At 40.7% G+C, this 21,606-nt stretch overlaps 2 protein-coding genes across 2 annotated transcripts; one reads left to right on the forward strand and one right to left on the reverse strand.

Annotated features, from left to right (window-relative positions):
* Nucleotides 1–751: 751 nt before the first annotated feature.
* Nucleotides 752–20,068, reverse strand: aldh1l1 (aldehyde dehydrogenase 1 family, member L1). Its single transcript, XM_083770858.1, has 23 exons — nucleotides 19,955–20,068; nucleotides 19,106–19,257; nucleotides 18,130–18,364; nucleotides 16,750–16,915; nucleotides 16,002–16,103; nucleotides 14,916–15,005; nucleotides 14,492–14,629; nucleotides 8,668–8,793; nucleotides 8,385–8,476; nucleotides 7,637–7,784; nucleotides 6,845–6,964; nucleotides 5,975–6,102; nucleotides 5,594–5,744; nucleotides 5,307–5,377; nucleotides 5,067–5,172; nucleotides 4,638–4,725; nucleotides 4,210–4,303; nucleotides 3,912–4,011; nucleotides 3,727–3,825; nucleotides 3,012–3,177; nucleotides 1,993–2,098; nucleotides 1,203–1,402; nucleotides 752–899 (listed from the first exon to the last, which is right to left on the reverse strand). Exons 2-23 carry the CDS (start codon nucleotides 19,230–19,232, stop codon nucleotides 844–846), a joined length of 2,709 nt encoding a protein of 902 aa, XP_083626984.1. The 5' UTR covers nucleotides 19,233–19,257; nucleotides 19,955–20,068; the 3' UTR covers nucleotides 752–843.
* On the forward strand, nucleotides 9,864–13,143 carry LOC310862787 (uncharacterized protein). Its single transcript, XM_083770859.1, has 2 exons — nucleotides 9,864–10,124; nucleotides 11,303–13,143. Exons 1-2 carry the CDS (start codon nucleotides 9,926–9,928, stop codon nucleotides 12,073–12,075), a joined length of 972 nt encoding a protein of 323 aa, XP_083626985.1. The 5' UTR covers nucleotides 9,864–9,925; the 3' UTR covers nucleotides 12,076–13,143.
* Nucleotides 20,069–21,606: the final 1,538 nt, after the last annotated feature.

Raw genomic sequence — 21,606 nt, forward strand, 5'->3', positions numbered from 1 at the left:
GGCATTCATTTACAGAAAAAACAAAATATAGAAGAGGTTTCTGCCTGACAGCGACAGAAAATTGATTGACAAGCCAAGGTCATAGGTTCCAGTTCTTTTTAGGTACTTTTCTGTCAGAAGCAGGAAGTTCTTTGTCTTATCACCATCCATATAGTATGTGCATAATAACTCTTGTTTACTTGTGCATATAACATCTCTGGATTTTTTTTTCATGACGCTTTCTACCGACTTATGCATAAGGTCACTGTCGGGCAAAAACCTTGTATCTCCATAGTTCATCTTCTGTTTTTTTTTCATAACTCCCTATTGTATGCCAAGATATATATGTCAGTGTCACGCAAACGTAGTGAGACCTATAATGATATGCCCAAAAATCGTTACAAAATCGTGGGATAAAAAAAAAAAAAAAGAAAAAAAAAAAAGAATGATATGCCCAAAATAGTGTGGCCAGGTTGAAAGTAGTTATGTCTCTCTGTGAAATGTATAACTATATATCCAATGAAAAGTATAAATAAGAGCTTGTGACTAAATAATAGCAATGGATCCATTGGAACACAGTACATATAGTTCATGGAAAGGTTTTGGACATAGGCCTACAAGGTTTCCACCCAACAACAAAAATGTATAGTTCAGTGACAGTTAGCATGTTACAATAGAAGCCTTTCTAACAGAAGCCAAGCTCAGCTGAGGTTTACATTATGTGAATAATGTTAGTCAGATGTATTTGTTGCCACTCATATTGATGAATAAATACAAATGTGCATAATTTGCGCCTGGGACATATTGTCCAAGTAAGTATTAATTAAGTATTAATTAGACTTTAGTCTTCTTCAGGTCTTGTAATTAGTACTCAATGGTCACAGCCTTGGTCTTCAGGTATTCGTTGAGTGCGTCTTGTCCTATTGGAGTAAGTGAAGGGCAAGGCATTCATTACACTCCTTACAAGTGATACTACCAGAAGGTCAACAAGCACCGGGCGTGTTACCAAATCACACAGTAAGAAGATCTAGCTTTCTACACTCACTGGGTAAAATAGGGAATTACTGTATTTAATATCGAACATGAGAAAAAAATATGTTTTCATCAAAAGCAAGTGCAATGAAAGTACATTAAAACACAAAATACTTCTCTCTACAAACCTTTTTTCAGCGTACCAGTTACGTATATACATAGGGCAGGCTACTGTTAATGGCATAGCTTACCCAGGTCTTTGCCAAAGCCAGACTGCTTGAAGCCTCCGAAAGGCGATGCCACGTCGGTCTTGTTGTAAGTGTTGACGAACACTGTGCCAGCGTTGAGCTTCTCACTGACATACAGGGCTTTGCTGATGTCCCGTGTAAACACACCTGACGCCAGACCGTACTCTGTGGCATTGGCCCTCCTCAACACATCATCCACGTCACTGTGGGAATGAAGGAAACGAGGAAGGAGGACATAGTTAGCAAATACACTGAGCATGGGCCAATAGTTGAGGATTTTGTGCAGTGGTGCTCAGAAGCTATCGACAAATACATACGGTATTACAAAAAAAGACATTATGGCATTTTCACTACAGTGTCCAAACAAAACCCTACATTGAGTGATATTATGGTTTTATATTGATTGCAAGTCCAAAATACTTTATTTATTTATTCATGGGTTTTCTTCTTCATATATATAAATACAAGAACAGAACAGCAGAACAGAATCTGATTATTTTAAAGGAAGTTCAGCCTTTTTCCAATAGCTGGACAAACTCTTTCACATCTAGAGCCATTGGCTTACTGTAGTCTGCACAGTTGGCTAATTGTATTGTTTTCAATACAAATACATATTGTATTGTATGCTTAGTATTATTTCTGGCTACAAATCTACCTGTGACAATAAATGCACTGAACTGAACTGAAATGAAGGGTTAGAAATGACATGTGAGATGATGTGATATAGTGAGTTAAGATAAATCATAAATCATGTGAACTATATAGTATGGATGAAACCAGCCTTTCCACTCACCCACTCTTGAACTTAGAGATTATCATGACAGGGCCAAAAGACTCCTCTATAGCGATGTACATGTGGTCCTGCACATCAGTAAAGACCGTGGGCTCAAAGAAGAAACCTGGAGGCACAGTCGCAAAATAGGTGTTAAAGCATAGACAAGCACACAAAACATGCAGACACAGACAAACAACTAAACTACTCTAAATACGAAGGAATGGCTCCAACGGCGTGCAATGTTTTTCTAGTGGAACACACTACAGTTCAATTCCTGGGTTTTTCATATGCGTTAAAAACACAACTGGTTTATTAATTCTTATGTCATTTATTCTGGAAAATGATTACAACATATTTATATCAAGTATATCATTAAAGAGTAACAGGCTTAAACCAGGCCTCCATGGCACATCTACAGTTGGTCCAAAATGCTGCGGTGCGTCTCCTAACTGGAACCCGCAGGCGTGACTATATTACGCCTGTTCTGGCCTCTCTTCACTGGCTCCCCGTTCGTTTTAGAGTTGATTTTAAGATTGTATTGTTTGTCTTCAAATCACTGAACGGGCTGGCACCTTAGTATCTCTGTGATCTTATAAAGGTTTATACTCCCTCAAGGCCATTGGAGACATTCTGCAGGCATTTTGAATCTCAAGGTCACAAAAAAAGACCAGAGGTGGCCGAGCCTTTTCTGTCGTAGCCCCCTAAATTGTGTAATGAGCTCCCCTCCCATGTCAAACTGGCCCTCACCATCGAGACTTTTAAATCTCGCCTTAAGACCCACCTTTACTTTTAATTCCGTAAGTTTCTGTGTCTTTTGTTTGGCTTTGTTGTTATTTGTTCTTTTACTGTGTGATTTTGCTGGTATTTCCGGTATGGTTTAGCTTTACAGTGTATTTAGCTTTTAACCTTCTGTACAGCACTTTGTAAATCCTGAGTTGTGAAATGTCACTGTGCTATATAAATAAAGTGGATTGGATAGGATTAGTGGCAATAGCAGTAGAGCTAGTAGTAATATTCAGTGATGGAATGTGCCTCACCTGGTCGGTCCACCTGTTTGCCTCCTAGTATCAGGGTTGCCCCCTCCTTCACCCCTGTCTGACAATACTCCACCAGCTTGTCCAGATGAGCTTTGTGGTTCTGAGGGCCATGGTCTGTGGAGCGGTCAAGGGGATCACCAATCCTCATCTTCTTAATCTCCTCAACCTGAAAATTGTCCAAATGAGGATATGGCAGTTTTTCTTTTTTACAACCTCTACACAGTTTGTTTGCCAACTGTTCAAGCACAACAGACGGTCAAAATGCTGAAAGTTATTAATAGAAAAACTGTGCTGTAATAATAGTTATGCCGGATAAATGTAGAGAAGCAATTTCGCATATGCAAATGTACAGTAAAATACCGTAACCGTAACTTACTAAATGGAGTCAAATGTATTTTTATGATGACTTTTTTATGTAGGCAAGGCCATTTTATTAGCACATTTCAAGGCAATTCAATGTGCTATACATATACACAGAACCAGGGACGAATAGTTTTCATAATCCTCATGGGGGCCCGTGCCACCGCCTGACACACATTTTACGCACGAAAATGTGAATTTAAAAAAAAGGGAAAAGCGTCTTACTGGTATGATTCTTGTAATGTTGTAACGGTATAAGATCGAAATAAGCCATTCATTCATAACTCAATCAAACGCAGCGGAAAACAGAAAGGTCTTTAGTTGTGATTTAACTAATAAGAAATAAGAAACATACCACTCTCTGCAAAAACTGGTCATGAATGCTGTCCTCCAGGAACAGTCTGCCGGCCGCAATGCAGTTCTCTCCCTTGTTGAAGAACACTGAGCTCATACCCTGCAAGGCACACAACACTCAACTCAAACTCAATAGAAATATATAACATTCATCATGAACTGACCTTACTAGCTAAATGTGCTAACCATGCGAACAGCCTTGTCCATATCACAGTCACTGAAGATGATGAGGGGTGATTTCCCCCCCAGTTCCAAAGATACTTTCTTCACGTTACTGACTGCACAGCTTTGGAGGGACACACACACACACACATGCGCACGCACGCACGCGCGCACGCACGCACGCACGCGCACACACACACACACACACACACACACACACACACACACACACACACACACACACACATACACACAATGCTTAGAATGGGAGTGTGAAATGCTTATAATGTGTAATGTTCATTTGTATTCAGACGTCTCTCACCTCTTCATGATATGTTTTCCAATCTCGGTGGAGCCAGTGAAGCCCAGCTTGCGTACGTCAGGGTGGTCAGACAGCCGCTGACCCACAAGAGAGCCTGGTGGACAGAGAAATAGAAATCGCAGCTTAATGACAAATCAAAACAAACCTATACCTAAACCTTAAACTAAATACTGCGATGAGAAGGATTCGATCCCAAGGCTAATGTTTAACGGCGACACCACAGTGCTATCTGATTTAGCAGGGGTTTTGGAGGGCCATTCGGAGCCCATAACCTTGTGCCTGTATGCATGTTCATAATGGGATGAAGTTACGTGCAGCGTTGTCATGGGGCAGGCTCTTTGGCAAACTTGGCAGTTTAGAGCAGGTTGAATGTTTGGCCCTTAGAAGCTGAGTATGTACGTATATTCTTTGTGTATGTGCTCGTATACCTGCTCCAGGAAGAATATTAATAACTCCTTTCGGGAACCCTGCCCTCGCCGCTAATTCAGCAAACTTCACAGCAGTCAGTGGCGTCACCTGCAGGTACATGGATACAAATCAATTCATAGCAATGTTAACAAAGTCTTAACATGAACCTTTTCATTTAAAATGGTATGAATGTGATTCACTAAGTAGGGTTCCCACTCCTTTTTACCAATGAAATTCCAAAGAATTCCTATTCCTTTTTTTCCCTTTGTGCCAAATTCTATGACAGTATTTCTGCCTTCAATAAGGAACCAAAACAAATTTACCATCATGATTTTGTGTGTTTTAATTTAGAAATGTCCCTGATGTTTAAAAAATGTTAAGATAATTGCAGATCATTTTTCAGGCCTAGAAAATGCAATTTTAAATTCCATTTAGTTTGGGGTGCTGACCTGAGCAGGTTTAAGGACTACTGTATTTCCAGCTGCCAGACAGGCTGCAGCTTTCCACGCCAGCATCATCAGGGGGTAGTTCCAGGGAATCACAATGGCACACACCCTGGCAGGGGGAATAATTCACTCATTCAGAAACTGGCAAAAACACATCTGTTTCACGCTTAACATCTGTACACTTTGGGGTTGTAATGTATTATCTTTGGATAATTCCATAGCTTCCAACTGCCCTGCTCTCACCCAATAGGTTCCTTCTTGGTGAAGGTGAGGTTACGATTGGGTCTGGCCTGGTTGATGGGGATGGTGCAGCCCTGTCAAGGAGGACAGATAATCGTAAGTGTCCGTCACTCCTATTCATATCAATTCAGTAGTAATTCTCAAAAAGTCTCAGAAATAGTGGAAAGGGCAGATCTACAAGCACACAAACATGTGTGATGTAACACTTTGTGAGCTTGTAGAACGACTTACGCTGTTGTGTTAGGACAGGAAGGTATAGGACATATAGGCAGTCAACATGTCATTCTGACCTGGATCTTGTCGCACCATCCGGCAAAGTAGCGGAAGGTTTGGATGGACATTCCAACATGAGTTTTCAGAGCCAGTGTGTAGACGGCTCCAGAGTCGATGGATTCAATGGTGGCCAACTCCTCCTGGTGCTGCTCCATCAGGTCAGCCAGCCTTTGAGCGGAGATGTCACGATGGTCAGGGTGGCAATCATAATTTACTACAAATTCATTTCCTTTATACAGAAACCTTTTCTCTTTGAAATCAACTGTGCACTTATCACGGTATAGTTTCTGACTGGTTACTTGAATGATTATGTATACTTTTGTTTTGTTTCACAAGTTACTGTATTGGTTTGTCAGTTGTCAGCTAAACACTTTCAAATGTCTGGTGAAAGGACTGACTTGTAGATGAGTCTGCCTCTGTCTCTGGGGTTCATCCTGCCCCATTCTCCCTCCTCAAAGGCCTCCTTAGCAGCTGCCACAGCCTTGTCCACATCACTGACCTGGGCCAGAGACACGTCACAAATAGCCTAGAGACAAAAGACAGAAAACTGCCTCAGCAAATTGAAAGGGGAACAGCTTGATCACCACTAAAGAAACATTATCCCACTGGAAATCCTTCATATAGGCCAGTGGTACGGGGTCAGGGTTGCTTGAGGGGGTTCCAAATTGACCCTTGCACATCTGTAACTGAGAGTTATGGGGGTCCTTGAGTTGAAATTAAGTTTGACAACCACTATATAAGGTACAGGGAATCTGAGGTGTGCATTGTTATACCACAGCACCCCCTGGTGGGACAATTAGAGACTAAGACATACTTGTTGCTTATTCTGTAGGAATTCACTCTGTGTATTGAATACACATGTATTCTGTCCTGGCTGATATCTGACATTTGTTAAGTATGTTGACGACTGAAATTCTTAAATATTTTTCTCCCTTGTGATATTCCTGTAGCCCCTGGTCTAGGACATGCATCACCACCACGTCATACTGAACATTCTCCTCTCTGTGGCCTCTTTTACACAGGGGTTGAGCCGGTTGGTTATTTACCCCCACCTAATATTGAACCAGTTCAGAGTGTTTCCACTCTGATAATGAATTGTTTCAGAACCCTAAAAGTTGGTTCGGAACTGGAACCAAAAATGGCTACTGGTTCTATGAAAGCAGATGGGTTCCAATAATCTAGAACAGAACCAGTTCTAGAACCAAAGTTATTTTGGTGGAAAAGGGGCCCGTGTGTATTGATGTGTGCTTAAATCTCTGTCTTCCTACCGTGCCGTCTGTGGGGTTGATGCTCTTATAGGTTTTTCCTCCCTCTGCGTCAACAAACTCTCCATTGATGAAGAGCTGGTGGGGCATCTTGATGGTCATGTTGTTGACATTCTTCTCCACCTGGGGAAATATTTACCCCGCAGATAAAAATAGTTAGGCTACAGAGTCAGACAAACAAATTAATCTGTACTGTGATTTAAAGGATACAATCACAACTTAAAGGTATGTGTTTCCAGTGGAAAAGAAAACGATCATCATGCAAGTAAGGATGAGAAGGGTAGAACAGGCTATTTAACCACTTGCACCCTCGTGCCCCTATTCTGGGCATGTCATAATAGTCAAACATTTAGCAAAAATAACAGATCTACAAGCTCACATGGTGTCGCTTTGTGACATGTTGTGAGCTTATTGGTAGGCTAGAGATTTGGTGTAGAAGGAAAAAAGAAGGTGCCTAGTGTAGACCTCTGGGGGACATCAATCAATGAAGTATATAGGGTTTAAGTAGTTGAGTGACATGATATTATCACTATAAATACATGGAATCTCTGTGCATCTGTCCCCCGCATATATTGAGAACCGTCTGACCGATCGACTTCAAACCTGGCATGTAATTGTTGAGGACTATGGCTATGAACTGTATTCGACAAACTGTTTTACAGTATTTGTTAACTTGTAGTACCTTTCTGTTATATAATATAGGTTTTAGATTGTCCAATAGATTAGCTTTGTGTTGCATTGAAATGCACTGGATCTATATTTTAATGTATATGACAATAAATGTTTCAAACTGACATAGTCTACGACCAGCTCCTCCTCGTCATCCTCTCCACGGAGCTTTCTGACACACATCTGGATGAAGTCCTGGAAGGTAGTGTTCATGTAGACATCCTCGTTTTGTAGCTGGCAGCTGCTGGCCCGCAGCTTCACCTCCTCCACCAGTCTACAGATGGAAAGGAAGAAAAGAAAGAAAGAAAGAAAGAAAGAAAGGAAGTTAAAGATTTATCATTTTTGTACACTTGTACCCATTAAAAGCATGAGAATCATCCAGATTGACGTACAGTATAACACCAAAGATACACAAGTACAGGTGTACGGATCAGAGCTGTAGAGCCAAAACAATATTGCCTATGATTATAAAAAGGGCGAAATACTTGCACAAGAACAAGAAGATACACATGTATGTACCCCTGTAAGAAGAGTTAGCAAAAAGAAAAAAAGAGGGGGGACACAAAAGTGTTCCAAGGGAATGCGAGGGAACGTAATAGTATTATATTGTGATGAAGACATATACAGTAATAAGATGTCTAAAAGGATTATAACTAAGCTAAATATCAAGAAGAAAGAGAACAGGAATGTTTGGAAAGTGGAATGAATGGAGGAAGGTGGGAATATATGGCAGAGAGAGACGTTCAGTGAAATAAAAGAGAAGCGAGTAGAGAATGTATAGGATATGATACAAAACAAAAACCAGATAACCTAAGGATATTAATGTTCATCTTAGTTTAAGAAAAAGAGAGAGGGATGTTGGCATCTTTTTTACCTGACTACATCCATGGAGGCCGCACCAGACTTAAAGAAATCGGTGGAGTCCTCGATCTGAGCAACATTAGTCAGAATGCTCTGCCAAACGGTCTGTAACAACACACCACATAAAGTGAGCTGGAGATAGTTGCTTTAGTTCTGCACAGAATGGCTACTATTTTCGATGGGAAAAAAGGTATCATTTAATTTCACATACAATAATAACAGTCTTCCATTTAATTCTGTGCCATGCCAGACTGTTTTAAGGCGGTGGCCTAGTCTAGAAGGGACAGAATACCTACCCTCATCTGTCCAGCAAATGCCTTCTCCTCCTCTGTGAGCTCCACAGCAGTACTTCCCCCAGAGCGGAAGTACTGCGATGCTGCGATCATCTTCCCATCCTCAAACTGCAGGTTCTTCACTAAAAGCTGCACATTGGCAGCACCCAAACAGAGAGGGAGACAGAACACAGAGAAAGAGAGATAAAACATTAGTGCATGCAATGTGTTTACTAGTAGTCTCGCCTTGATACATTTTATAGGGTAAGTCAAACACAGCAACTGATTACTATAGCGTAATTAAAAGTAGCCTATTCATATAACTAAGCAAATACAATGCCCATGCCTAATACAATTCAGATCTCAATTGATTAACCTCTGTGCTCATACATAATCTGTAGATGACGAATGTTCAGTTTGCTGCCCATCACTTTAGTAAGTGGTGGACATGTGACAGTGACAGCATGTTAATTATACAAATGATATATCTAATTGACAATTAGAGTATATCAACAATTACTAATTGTTGATGTTCATTGTGAATAGGTGTATAGTGTGTTGTATATTCATACACAATAAATTCACTGTACATTTATATTTATTGATGGAAGTACACATCTTCACTAATTCTTCCATTCAGAGATCGAGTGACTGTATCTAGAGTGACATAGCAGCTCAGCTCAGTATTTAATTGAATCTTAATTTATTATCATTTACCTTCAATTAGTTCTTGACTCTCTCTTATAGTCTACCTATACCTCCTGTGTCAGTCACTGCTGTTGTAACCCTGGAATAGCTTTGATATTATGTTTCAACATACATTTCATGATTTTCCAATTTCATATGGAATACATGAAATGTGTAATATCGTAGATTCGTAGTCATTCTACTGCTGGGCTACTGCTGTTGCTGCTATGATTTTCAATAAAGGTATATCTTCTCTTGTATGAAATGAAATACAAGTAAATTAATGTTATCATGTAAAACCATAAATAAAGATGAAATACAGTGGTGAGGAAAAATGACGTTAGCCCTACAGGCTATTTTTGGGAGACAATTTGACAAGGAATACGATTTTGGAAATGTATGTTGAAATCCCTCCCAACTGCAGTCTGCTGTTACAACTCCTGCACGCTAGGTAGCAATATTTCGTCTCTTTACATGCAGCTGTTTCTTGTAGAAAATGTGTTGTATTTGCATGCACACGTTCTAAGTAAAATCATCAGTGACTTCAGTATTCAACTCCTGTGTTGCCTTTTTTAAGGCATCTTTTCCGTGCAGAATGGCTACTGATACACTACAGTCATTTAACGTGTTTCTTACACAACGACTGACTACAGCTGCCATTGAGATATTTGGGTTTGTAGAGAAAACAATAATTGACTATCATGAAGAAGTACAGCGGACAAAGGTGGAAAATCAAAGATTGCACAAACTGCTGGATCTCGTCTACCAACCGGAGATAAGACTCCAGAGAGCAGGTTTGTTCATCAACCTCATACATCCTAGAATACAGTTATCGGTCTCCGTTTTGGCAGGTACATGTTACACTAATATAATTGACCTGTCGAATTTTGTTTCCTACTTTCCTTTTTATTTGGCAAAGGCAAACCTTCGGGCGTCGGATCACACATCGGTTTACCCGTATCGGTAATCTAAAATGGTAAACATTCCAATATGGTTCTCGACTGTTTAGAAATGATGGTAAATAAATAATGGTAAACTTTACTCGCTTGTTGAGCGCACGAGAATCCATCTATCGGCCGCGAATTGGTCGAAAATGGCAATACAGCGACCTCTGCAGTTACGGACTTCGATTGGTCACTAATTAAAGTGTAACAGCAACGCTACTGTCAACAATCAAGGCCTGCTAAAACATGATGGGACCTTTTGGGGGCAAAATGCCGTCTTTATGACAAATACATCTTTTTCAGTATAACATGATGCAGTCCAGTGTGTCCTCCAGTGCATGTCCATGAACATGTCCAGTCCATGTCCAGACTACTACTAAACTAGACAATCGGAAGGGAAAATATTCAACAATTTAAATATTGTGGGTATATTTCATTTCATTTGGGTGTTCTGCACCTGCATGGACAGCTTATGACTCCTGTAGGCCTACAGTTAACACCTGTCAAGATGGCTGCTGTGAAAGGGTTCTGTTCTGTTCTGGAGCTGTTCGAAATGGGGGGGGGGGGAAATCCTAGTAGAACACATCCTCACAAATGTCGGATATCAGTTGGCTCATAACTTTTGTGTGTTTTAATTCTTAAATAATGCTTACATAGGCCTACTGTTAATTAAACATAGGCCTACTGTACTTTTATATTGGAATGCAAGTTGCAACACTTAGTTTTCACACTGTACTGTATGTAGCTTATGTTTAGGATTTAAATTCATATGATGCATTATTTGTTTCCATGCTGTTGCAATTTGATATCCTCTTGCCGTGACGATTATTGTAAACTAAAGGTTTGTGTGGACAACTGGACATTATTGTCATGCATATCGACCAACTCAAGATAGCTGATCAACCCAACTCTGAGTCACAGCAACAATTTTACAATCTCCACCAACCTAACTCGATGACCTTGCAGGCACATGCAAAGATGATACTGTACAGGCCAGTGGTAACAACATTTTATTTGTGCCCTTACAGACTGCCAGAAACTATCTGTACCCACATCAAAAGTAATGTCCCCCAAGAAGCAGCTTGGCAAGCAGGACAGCAATCCCAGTGTGGGACAGAAAGACCCAGTCCAGATTAAGGTAGAAGAGGAGAAGGAAGAGCTCTGGGCCAGGGGAAATGAGGGGCAACCATCGACAGAGGATAGCGATGGGGGGGACCCTTTAACAAAAGAACTTATCAGAACAGTGCAGCAACTGGAGAGCAGCACACAGGCTCAAGACAAATGTGAGCCAAACCCCTCCTCGGCGGACCCCAACGCTTCTGAAGCGAAGGCGTTGAACATTAACTTTTACCGCTGCCATATATGCAATCACATTTTCACTCAACGAGATTTGCTTCAGGGCCATCTCATCAAGCATCAAACCGAGGGGAACTTTGACTGTCTCATATGTGGTAAACAAATGAGGTGCCAGCGCATGCTACGCACTCACATGAAAGTGCACACAGGAGAAAGGCCCTTTCAGTGCAAATCTTGCGGGAAAGCATTTAAAAAGAAGGGCCACCTGACAGACCATGAAAGAACTCACACAGGAGAGAAGCCTTTTAAGTGCCATGTCTGCCAGAGGTCATTTAATCGAGGTACAACTATGAGGAACCACATGTTTACAAAACATATTGGGAAGAGTCCCTATAAATGTTTGGATTGTGACGAGTCATTTACTGAAAGGCTGTTGATGAGCAAGCACATGCAAATGGTTCATGGCATTGGTCTTTCGGTTAAAACTGCCAGCCCTCCATTGTAAATCTAGAAATAAGTTAAATAGCAATGGGTTCCCTTGACATATTTCCTTGTCTGCAACACCCCATGCAACACCCCATATTACCTTGTTGTGATATTGCATTTACAAGTACATCATGTATTAAAATCTCTCCTGTATGACCACCTGGGTAGCAGACACATTTTTGCAGCGCCGCGTGTTTCCCCCCAATTATTAATTACCCCGACTTGGAGTCAGATATTATCCTCTAAAAAGGAAGTTTCCATTTGTTCAGTCCAGCAATCATTTTGGGCCCCATCACCGACAATAAATGTTGTCTGTATGTATGTAGCTCGTGGAAAAGTGGAGATGTTTTACTAAACACACGTTTTCTGCCGGAACTTTCAAATGGATATGAAACTAGATGACAAGTCGCAGGAATTAATAATTGGATGAGTATACATGCAGTGCGATAACGTTAAACAAGTGTACCAAAGTAGCAAAGATCAGTCTGCTAACCAGACGGTCATAGGAGCGATCTATGGCTGTGTATTTGGAATACATGAAATGTAGTAATGTAATTTCACAGCCAGAGCTAGACCCGGCCGGACCCATAATGTCAGGTTAAAATAAGCCCAAGGGTAATAAACATTTTGTTCCATGACATTTTCCCGTTAATATCTGAACCATTAATTTTTAATGTGCTTTCTTTAAAAACATTCTGATGGTACTCTGGGGATCAAATCGGGAACCTTTTGGCCAATGGCCAGTTTGGCCACCAGCATGCTCCTCTAAGACCACTGTCTTTAATAATCTGAAAATGTAGACCACCTCTGCCCCTTATATAATTGCCTAAGGTACAAATGTAAAATTATTGATTAACAAACTTTCCGCAAGCCAATGGAAATCTGCCACAGGAACCCATGGTGTGTTCCAGGTTGGCTTACATAAAGAATCAGTTCAATCCTATAAATTATGTTGGCAAGGATATTAGGTCAAACAACTCTCTTTTCTGATGGTAATCAGTGCTATAGTGTTTGTTCAGTAACAGCCTAACATGTGTCTCCCTGTCTCTAGCACTCTTTATTAAACATAAAATAAACTAATACGGTATTGGATACAAGATAAGCAAGTGATATTGAGGATTTGTTTGCATGAATACTGAGGACAATCGTGTACAAGAAGAGAAGAGATGCAGTAGTAACATTGGAACTCTTTGATTGGACAGAGCAGTGGAGAGACTACACATGTTGGGTAATGGACAAGTAGGTGCAATAAAATATCTTTGGTTCAAGTGCAGATTTTTTTAATTGGACGGGTGACACTGCAAGTATCTTATGTAATATGTATGGAGGATAAGAAATATAAAAAAATGTCACAAAGTCAATGAAAAACTTTTTACTGTGCTAGTTTAATAATCTGAAAATTGGCTTTTGCGAACTCAAAAGAACGTGCTTTACTTTTCAATGGAAGATTTCATTTGACTGCATGCTTGCTCTAGTCTAGTACAACAGAGTCAATCACTATGTAAAGACTCTTCCCTGCCACATTAGTTTGTACATTTCAAAAGTTCGAGACAATTGCTATAGGCCTATGCCAATTCCCCATTGTAAATCTGGTGCATTCACTTTTGGTGCATTATTAAAATGATGCTTAACCCTTCATGCATGAATGTGATTCCACTCTGTTCCATTCAATGTTCCTTTATTTAATTAATCGTCCTCCCTTCAATATCAACTGGTTTTCTAACTGTCCAAGCAACTGACTGACAGAAAACACACACACACACGCACACACTTTTTGTAGCACAGCATGTGTTTTAGTTTTAGTTATGGTCTTTTGAATGTCTTATTTTAGTCATCTGAAATGTTTGTTTCATTCTAGTTTTAGTCGACTAAAAACCATAAGACTTTAGTCGACTACATCTACAGTTGATTTGACAAATGTATTTTGTCAGGCCTTGATGGCGTCGTAATGCCTGTATTTACACTTTTAGTATTTATTTTCCGGTGGAAACAAAATCCCCTTTTGCCCAAAAAGTACGGTTTATATGTGTGGTGGGGGGCTCAGAGTGCTCCCACTAAGGAAAGTAGGCTTTCTAATGCCACAACCCGCGTTTGTTTTGGTGAGAGGCTGGTCTGCATTCATGTGAGCGGCGTAAGTCGAGAGTAACATAGCTCTAAATGCAACGCATTAGAGCTATGGACCAGAGCTAGGGGAAGACATGCAAAGGCCGGCAGGCTCAGGCCCATAGCTTAGTTTTTATTTAGTTTTATTATCTTCGTCAGTGAAAAAAGGTAGTCGACAAACATTTTCCGTCATAGTTTTAGTCAACGAAATCAACACTGGTCTGAGGCGAGGTAACGTAACAGTACAATAAAGTAACGCAGAGGTGGTTAGTACGTGTGGAAATTAACTATTATTAGTAGGCAACTAGTATGTTGCCTAATGCTTAACTTACAGTCTTGCCATCATTGCCAAAGAGAACCAGGCCCGCCTTGGTGACGATGCCAGGACGACTGGCTCCTGGGATCTCCAGGGGTTGTCCGTTTGCTGCGGTGCCATTGTCAACTAGAGTTGAGCCATAGAACGTCACTTTCTATGGGAGAAGAGACACACCACAGTGTATTTGAAGTGAGAATTCCGCCTTAAATGGAATTTACATAATACTACTGTTGTGTGGACTCGAACAAAAATAACAGCAAACAGAGGCAAGACTTCCATTCCTTTCATTGCATCAAACACTAGAGAGACTCAAATACTAGGAGACTGCCTTTGTGTGCACTACTGTGAACTACTACAGTAGTTCACAATATGCAATACCTTATTTATGCCAATCAAACTGACATTTAACATTTGTAAATGTGGATAAAATAAACATGTACCTGTCCGTCAACCTCTGCCCAGGCACCAGGCACTTTGTCATTGCCTCTGATCCAGTTGTGGATGGCCTCAGCAGTCTGGTTCCAGTCGATCTGTCAATAGTCAAAGCCATAAGAATCTCATCAATTTCTCCAGCTGTAAAGAGGTACACAATGTATTGATAAAAACCCTCTTGTCAGATAAAATAGTGACTAGTTCACAATGGCAATAAAGCCTTTTAAAGCAGATTGGGCACAGGATTGGACAGTAGACATGCATAGGCGGATCTAGAGGGTAACGCCCCTTTTCCATCTCGCCCCACTACTCTACCTAGCTGTATATCTCCTACCTGTATATCCACGGGCATAATAGCATGATGATGCCATTACAAAACATGGGCTACATGGAAGAAATGTGTGACCTAGAAGGTCCTACATTAACTATTAGAAGAATTAGATGAAAAAAGGTATTTATTGTCATGATTTGTCACCATCCGAGTTGGCTTTGTCCGATCCTTACAGGTCTTTAAATAAATACTTTCTGAAACGTCCATGGGAAAAATGAATGGGAAATTGTCTTCCGTGCCGCTCGTCGTCATGAAAGGGGGGGTGGGACTGCGACGATAGCATTCGGAGATTGTGGAATAGTTGTCTGGCTACACGAGACTACCAATAAAGCAATGTTGAACATTGGTACAGTTGAATCTTTGGTTGTATACTCTTTCTACCTGAGCATGATATATGTCCAAATGTAATCGATCATCTTTATATGACAACCAAATGTACTGTAGCAATTCAATTCATTGTCATTGCATGACAAAACAGGTCCTGGCTGGTACATAGTGTGAAGTGATTGAAATAGCTGTATGTTGTAATGGCCTGGGAGAGGGAAATGAATTGTTACCTTCTCGGATAATTGGTGGGACGAAGCAATAGAAAGGGTTCATTCTTCCACTTTGTGTGCACAGTTGAGTCTTATACAGTTTAAAGTCCTTCATAGGATCCACTACTCCAAAGCCCGACTAGCAGAGATATATCCTAACGTGAACAATAGATGTGACCGATGTAACCACACCTCTGACCGATGTAACCACGCCTACAGTACGTTACCTTAGAATTGTCCTTTTTCTGTATGCACTCATATGTTGCTCCCTCCGTGGGCTGGATGATCCTTGGGGCTTTCCCTTCCGCTATAAGACGCACAGCATCCACCTGGAAACAACCCAAATAAAACACATTATTGTTTCAAGGAAAGAATTCCCCTCTAACGTTCAGAGTGAATGTAAACACGGTATTAACTCATTGACTGGAACTGCACACTCATTGACTGGAAATCTAAATTGTATTTTGTTGAAACCAGGCATTATTATCAGTAACTCCTATGTGGATGGAATTTGTCACATGAAAACGTTCAGTTACTGCAGCTGGTGTGTCGGATGGTGTGTCGTCACACACACCCTATTCATAGTTTCATCATGCGGTGTTAACTGTTAACACAATCTTTATGGACTTTGTTATTACAGTGTTTGTTATGTTGGGAAATTAAGATTAAGAGGTTACTATTACAGAGCAGGCAGACTATGAATATCTTTCCAGAACAGACGTAGTACAGACGCTAAAGATCAATAACCTGTTCCACCTACATGTACTTTATTTTACAGGCATTAATCTTGATTTAGAATATATATGTTGCTGTTATTCCTTTTTTCCCCTTATTTCTCCCCTCCTATGCACAGCTTTGTGTGTAGGTGTGTTTGAGCATGTGTCTGTGTTTGTAGCACGGAATGTGATGATTTGATTGGCTGATGTATTTTTTACATGGAATTAGAACGATTGCATCTTCCATCAGCAGACTTACAGTGCCTTTGACTCCCTCTGGGAAGAGGAACCTCTTGTAGATGGTGTTGACAGTGTCATCAGGCTCGACGGCGCACTCCCTCTGCAACAGGATTGGTCCAGTGTCCAGCCCATCATCAGCCCAGAACACTGTGAACCCGCCTTTTTTGTCACCATGGATCAGGGTCCTATGTGCGGGCAGATGGTTAAGAGAATGAACTGATAAGACATACTGTAGTGTAGCTGGATTTATGCATTTAATGCACACGTGGTTCCCAAAGTGGGGTCCGGGGACCCCTAGGGGTTCCGGGGGTCCCCAGCTAAATGATAATTAGAAACCAGAATGGACCCTTATGGGTCTGTAACTCAGAGAGTGTACAAATGGAACCAAACAGACCTGTTAGGGTCTGTTAATAATAATAATAATATATATATTCATGACACTCTTTACATGTGTTGGGGTCAGGGGGGGAACAAGAAAAAGGACAACTTTATTAGAAAAAACAAGTAAAAGAGTAAAACCAATAAAACAGTGCATATAAGGGTTATATAACATTTGTACACTCTCAGAGTTAAATTAACTTTGATTTTACAATATACATTGGGGGTCCCTGAGATGGAAATGCCATTAAATGGGGGGCGTAGCCTAATTCAGGTTAAACTGGGGGTCCTTGAAGTGAAAATGGTTGAAAATCACTGCTAGAGCCGTACAAATCTTCTCTTATGGAGGTCCTTGGCATATATTTTCTAATGGGGGTCTGTGGGCTAATTAGTGTCAATTTGGGGGTCCTTGCCATGAAGAAGTTTGAAAACCACTGATTAAATGAACATGCAAATTTGGCCTGTTAATATGATACAGCCAGGCCAACAAAAAGATTTCCCTTGAAAACAGTTTAAAAATGGCAACTGAGTCTAGCATCAACATTGGTAATGCAAACTCTCTCCAATTCCATTTGACTAAAAAAAATATCATTATCTGTAACTGTATTTCAGTATGTGGTCTAGTCTGCACTTGTATCATCGCTAAATCAAACACATCATGTAATCACTCAGTTGAAAGACCCACATGAGATGGGGTGGCTCAGGAGTAGAGTGGCCGGTAGAGCAGCCGGATGGGAACCATGAAGTTCCCAGTTTGATCCCGGGCTCCCCCAGAGTTAGTGTTGAAGTGTCCTTGAGCAAGACTCTGAACCCCTAATTGCTCCCCATGTGCAGGTTGGTGCTTTTCATGGTTTCCTCCGCCATCGGTGTATGAATGGGTGAATGTAATGCACAATCTATGTAAAGTGCTTTTGTATATGCACCATTTACCATGCATTTATTACACTATTGTGTGAAACTTTCTCATGTGCTGAACCATCACAGGTGCAGCCGTAACCGTAACTGCCAGTAAGTAACTCACCAGTTTATGGCGGAAGCCCCCCGGTGGAGGGGTAGCAGCGAGGGGTGGTAAATTACAGAGCCATGCTTCGGGTGGTCGATGACCTCCATGGGGATGAACTGGGAACAGAAGGGCAGGACATTGAGCTCTGCGCCTGTTGCCTTGTACTGCGCAACCACCTCTGGGATAGCCTGACCCTTTAGTCGCCATCGAGGGAATTTGAAGACAGCAATACCATCCTTTTCAGCTTCTGTGGCTGTGTGAAGAGGGAAAGGACATATATCAGTATAAATCAGACTATATGTCAGGTAAAGGAGTATGGCAATCTACGGCTTATGGCTGCTTTACAGAGGTTCCACAACGTCCCTTGATGGCAACTATCTGTGGATCCACACCCAGGTGGAAATGGCAGCAATCCAATAAGGGATGCAAGACAGAGGCTCAGTTATGCATTGTTTTGTCTGTTCTAATCTCAACAAACGGTGACTGTATTGTTCCCATGAAGTGTAAGCATCCAGGAGAAGCGCACCTGCTTATTTTCACATGTCTGATTTCAGCCTTCTACTGTAATGCATTTTGTTTAGGTCACAAGCTGCATCACCAATTCACCATGATACTACATGGTACATTCCAAGTCACATCCACCTATTATGTTACCAGTTTAAATGTTAGAAGTCTCTTTTGCAAGGATTGCTTTAGATAGCATAGCAACCACGCCACAGCAAAGCCAAAGACACATTTATAAAGGTCTGTGCTGTCATAGGAATTGGGATCATGATAAGGAGACAGAAGGAATGAATGCAGGTGATAAAAGAAAGTAAAATAATTGACTGTAACATAACTTTGATAATGATAGCCTACTTTACTCTTTTGCTGGTACAGTCTAAAGGACTAAGGACTTGAACTTCACGATGTTGCCATCATGCCATATGTATTTGTAATTTTTTCACAGCTGATAGTAGCACGTGCTGATGTCATCAGGACGGCTCTCTCTCACCCAGTGGGTCTGCCTTGCCATCCTTGTCAGGTATGGTGAAGACACCCACGATGTCGTGGCCGTCTCTCCTCAGCTCCTTGTACACCTCCTGGCCAAAGAGGCTCTGACCAATCACTGCGATCTTCATCCTCCTCAGGTGTTCTCAAAATGTTCTATAGAGGAGTTTTTTGAATTGATTGAAATATTTATTAACAGTTTGTAGAATTTACAGTACATTTTAAGCACAAACTCAATACAAAGACTGTCAACTGTGAGTGGACGACCCAATTAAGCATTACACTTGTTTACAACAGGGTCCACATTGTTCAATTCATCAAAACATTTAAAGACATACAAACATTTAGAGACATACAAATAGACATTTCTATGGAGCACAACGCACAACGCACACCACGGCATATAATCTCAAGGAAAGTATACTGTACGTGTATATGATTGTAATACTTGGCGGGGACGCGCTGTCCTCACAGCCCACTCGCCGCAGCCAATCACATAATGAATGATCTGACAGTTCAAGTCAGGTTGACCAATCGGATCCACGAATCGTTTACTGACAGTTGACAGCTCATGAACAACAGAGTTCTAACAGACTATGTGCACAAAATAACTATGGGCTATATTACCGAAACTCTAGCAATTCTATCACGTCTATGGTGGTTACGGTAGGTAGGTATACATTATGTGCAGGCACTGTTATAATTTGTACCAATAAAGTCTGCTAAGCAAGTGTGACAGTTTAAAACTTGTCAAACTATCAAGCGCATGTTGCAATCAATGTCATCAAGGTCGATATCGCACAGCTTAACACAAAATCAAATCGCAAAGATTTTAATGAAAAAACTACTTTACCCCTGGCTGCTAATGCTCCCACGCCTCCCCTGCTTTGGTGCAAAAAGAGCGACCGGTATGATTCCGTTTCTCTTTATTTCGACCCCCGAAAGAGCTGCGCGCATGAACCCTAATTATGTAACACAGAAATCCAGTGATTCGATAGGACAGTCCGGACTGGGCTCAAGGGGAGGGACACAGATAGCTCTACAACCTGCAAATCAAAAATGTAATAATTTAAATGCAAGCGACAGATATAGCTAGTTTGGCTGTGCGTAGTAAAATAGGTGGGGTCAAATATTATATGTTTTTATTTTTCGAGTGAGTCACCTGACCGGGCCAACTTGGCCCGGCCAAGGCTATGCTATCCTTATTTGACCTCAGAAATTCCGTGAGTTTCCTCAATAACAGTCCATTACCATTTACAGTAACAGGCCATATTAACATCATAAACCTAAGTTGTAAATGAAAGGTGGATACTATCAAAGACGAGAGTGTCATAGATATTGTGTTCTGAGTGTGGCTGAGTGCCATGCCTTCACTTCCTATAGGAAAGCACAACAAAGTATTTTTTGCTTATTTCTTCTATTCAATAATGGTCATTGTTGCTATTGTGTAACAGGCTTTTTGCCCAGTTAAAAGGTTTTATGAGTTTTATGAGTTATGTAAGTGATAGCTACTGTATGAAGTCATGTGCTGTCAAGCTCACAAGTATTTAAGTGGAGAAAGTGCACAAATAGGCATTAGGCCAGTTTTATTAACTAACTGAATAGAGCATGCAATCTAGTGTGATCTTCAGATGTTGTGTAGGCCATATCAAAGAGGAGCAATGCGTGCACATTACACAAATCAATTGTTCAGATGCAGCTGCCTGTATACTACAGTATAAATTAATTAGGCTTTAACTTTGAATGTTCTACACAAATGTGTCATAACCTTTGAATATAGGCTACTTAACACCATGTTTTTAAACACATTTCAGCTCAAAAAATATCTTGCTATAAAATCCCTTGGTACATTCTCTCTCAACACAACTGCTCAGTCCACTACAAAGGCCACAGCCACAAAACCTAAAAACACAACACTTTCAATCTATTTTTAAGACATAATTTGATGAAAAAGGTCTTCTTATTATTACTTGTGTTTAGTTTTGTTATGGATTTACTTTTTTTAATTTTATTTTTTTGAGCCTTGCACAGTGCAGGGGAAGACTGCTGACTCATTGGCCCAGGATAATGTGGGAGTGTCAGTCAGGGGGAGTGAGCCAAGGTTATTATAGTTTAGATTTGTTTTATTTAATTTCTGATGGTCAAGATTCAATTGATCCCCTGAGCAAGCAGACATGCAGGCTCCATTAGCATTTGCACAGGAAACCGTGTTATTGCCTCAAATAACTAAGGATTCTTGTCCTATAAGCTTTGTTTTTTATTAACTAAAATGTTTTTCCTATTCTAGCTTTTGTTATTTTTGTTAGATTTAATAGCTATAATAACCTTGGAGTGAGCAGGATTGGTTGGAATGTAACAGCAGAGAGTCTGGACAATAATTATAATTAATAATTGATAGTAATCAAAATAATATTACAGGATCAAGGCTGTCTATAACGTTCTACCAAGCCGAACCTGTTATGATGGGGAAATGTGCCTGTGGAGTCACCGCCTTGCCCTCTCTGC

This window comes from Protomyctophum parallelum, assembly GCF_964188405.1.
Source record: "Protomyctophum parallelum genome assembly, chromosome: 8".
Classification (NCBI taxonomy): domain Eukaryota; kingdom Metazoa; phylum Chordata; class Actinopteri; order Myctophiformes; family Myctophidae; genus Protomyctophum; species Protomyctophum parallelum.

What these genes read in the sequence shown, in the direction of transcription:
- LOC310862787 (XM_083770859.1), top strand. Translation starts at nt 9,926, where the DNA reads ATGGCTACTGATACACTACAGTCATTTAACGTGTTTCTTACACAACGA. An exon ending in GATAAGACTCCAGAGAGCAG is followed by an intron (nt 10,125 to 11,302) that starts GTTTGTTCATCA and finishes GTGCCCTTACAG; the next exon opens with ACTGCCAGAAACTATCTGTA.
- aldh1l1 (XM_083770858.1), bottom strand. Translation starts at nt 19,232, where the DNA reads ATGAAGATCGCAGTGATTGGTCAGAGCCTCTTTGGCCAGGAGGTGTAC. An exon ending in CATTTGCTGGACAGATGAGG is followed by an intron (nt 8,477 to 8,667) that starts GTAGGTATTCTG and finishes GTGTTGTTACAG; the next exon opens with ACCGTTTGGCAGAGCATTCT. An exon ending in AGGAGCTGGTCGTAGACTAT is followed by an intron (nt 6,965 to 7,636) that starts GTCAGTTTGAAA and finishes ATATTTCCCCAG; the next exon opens with GTGGAGAAGAATGTCAACAA.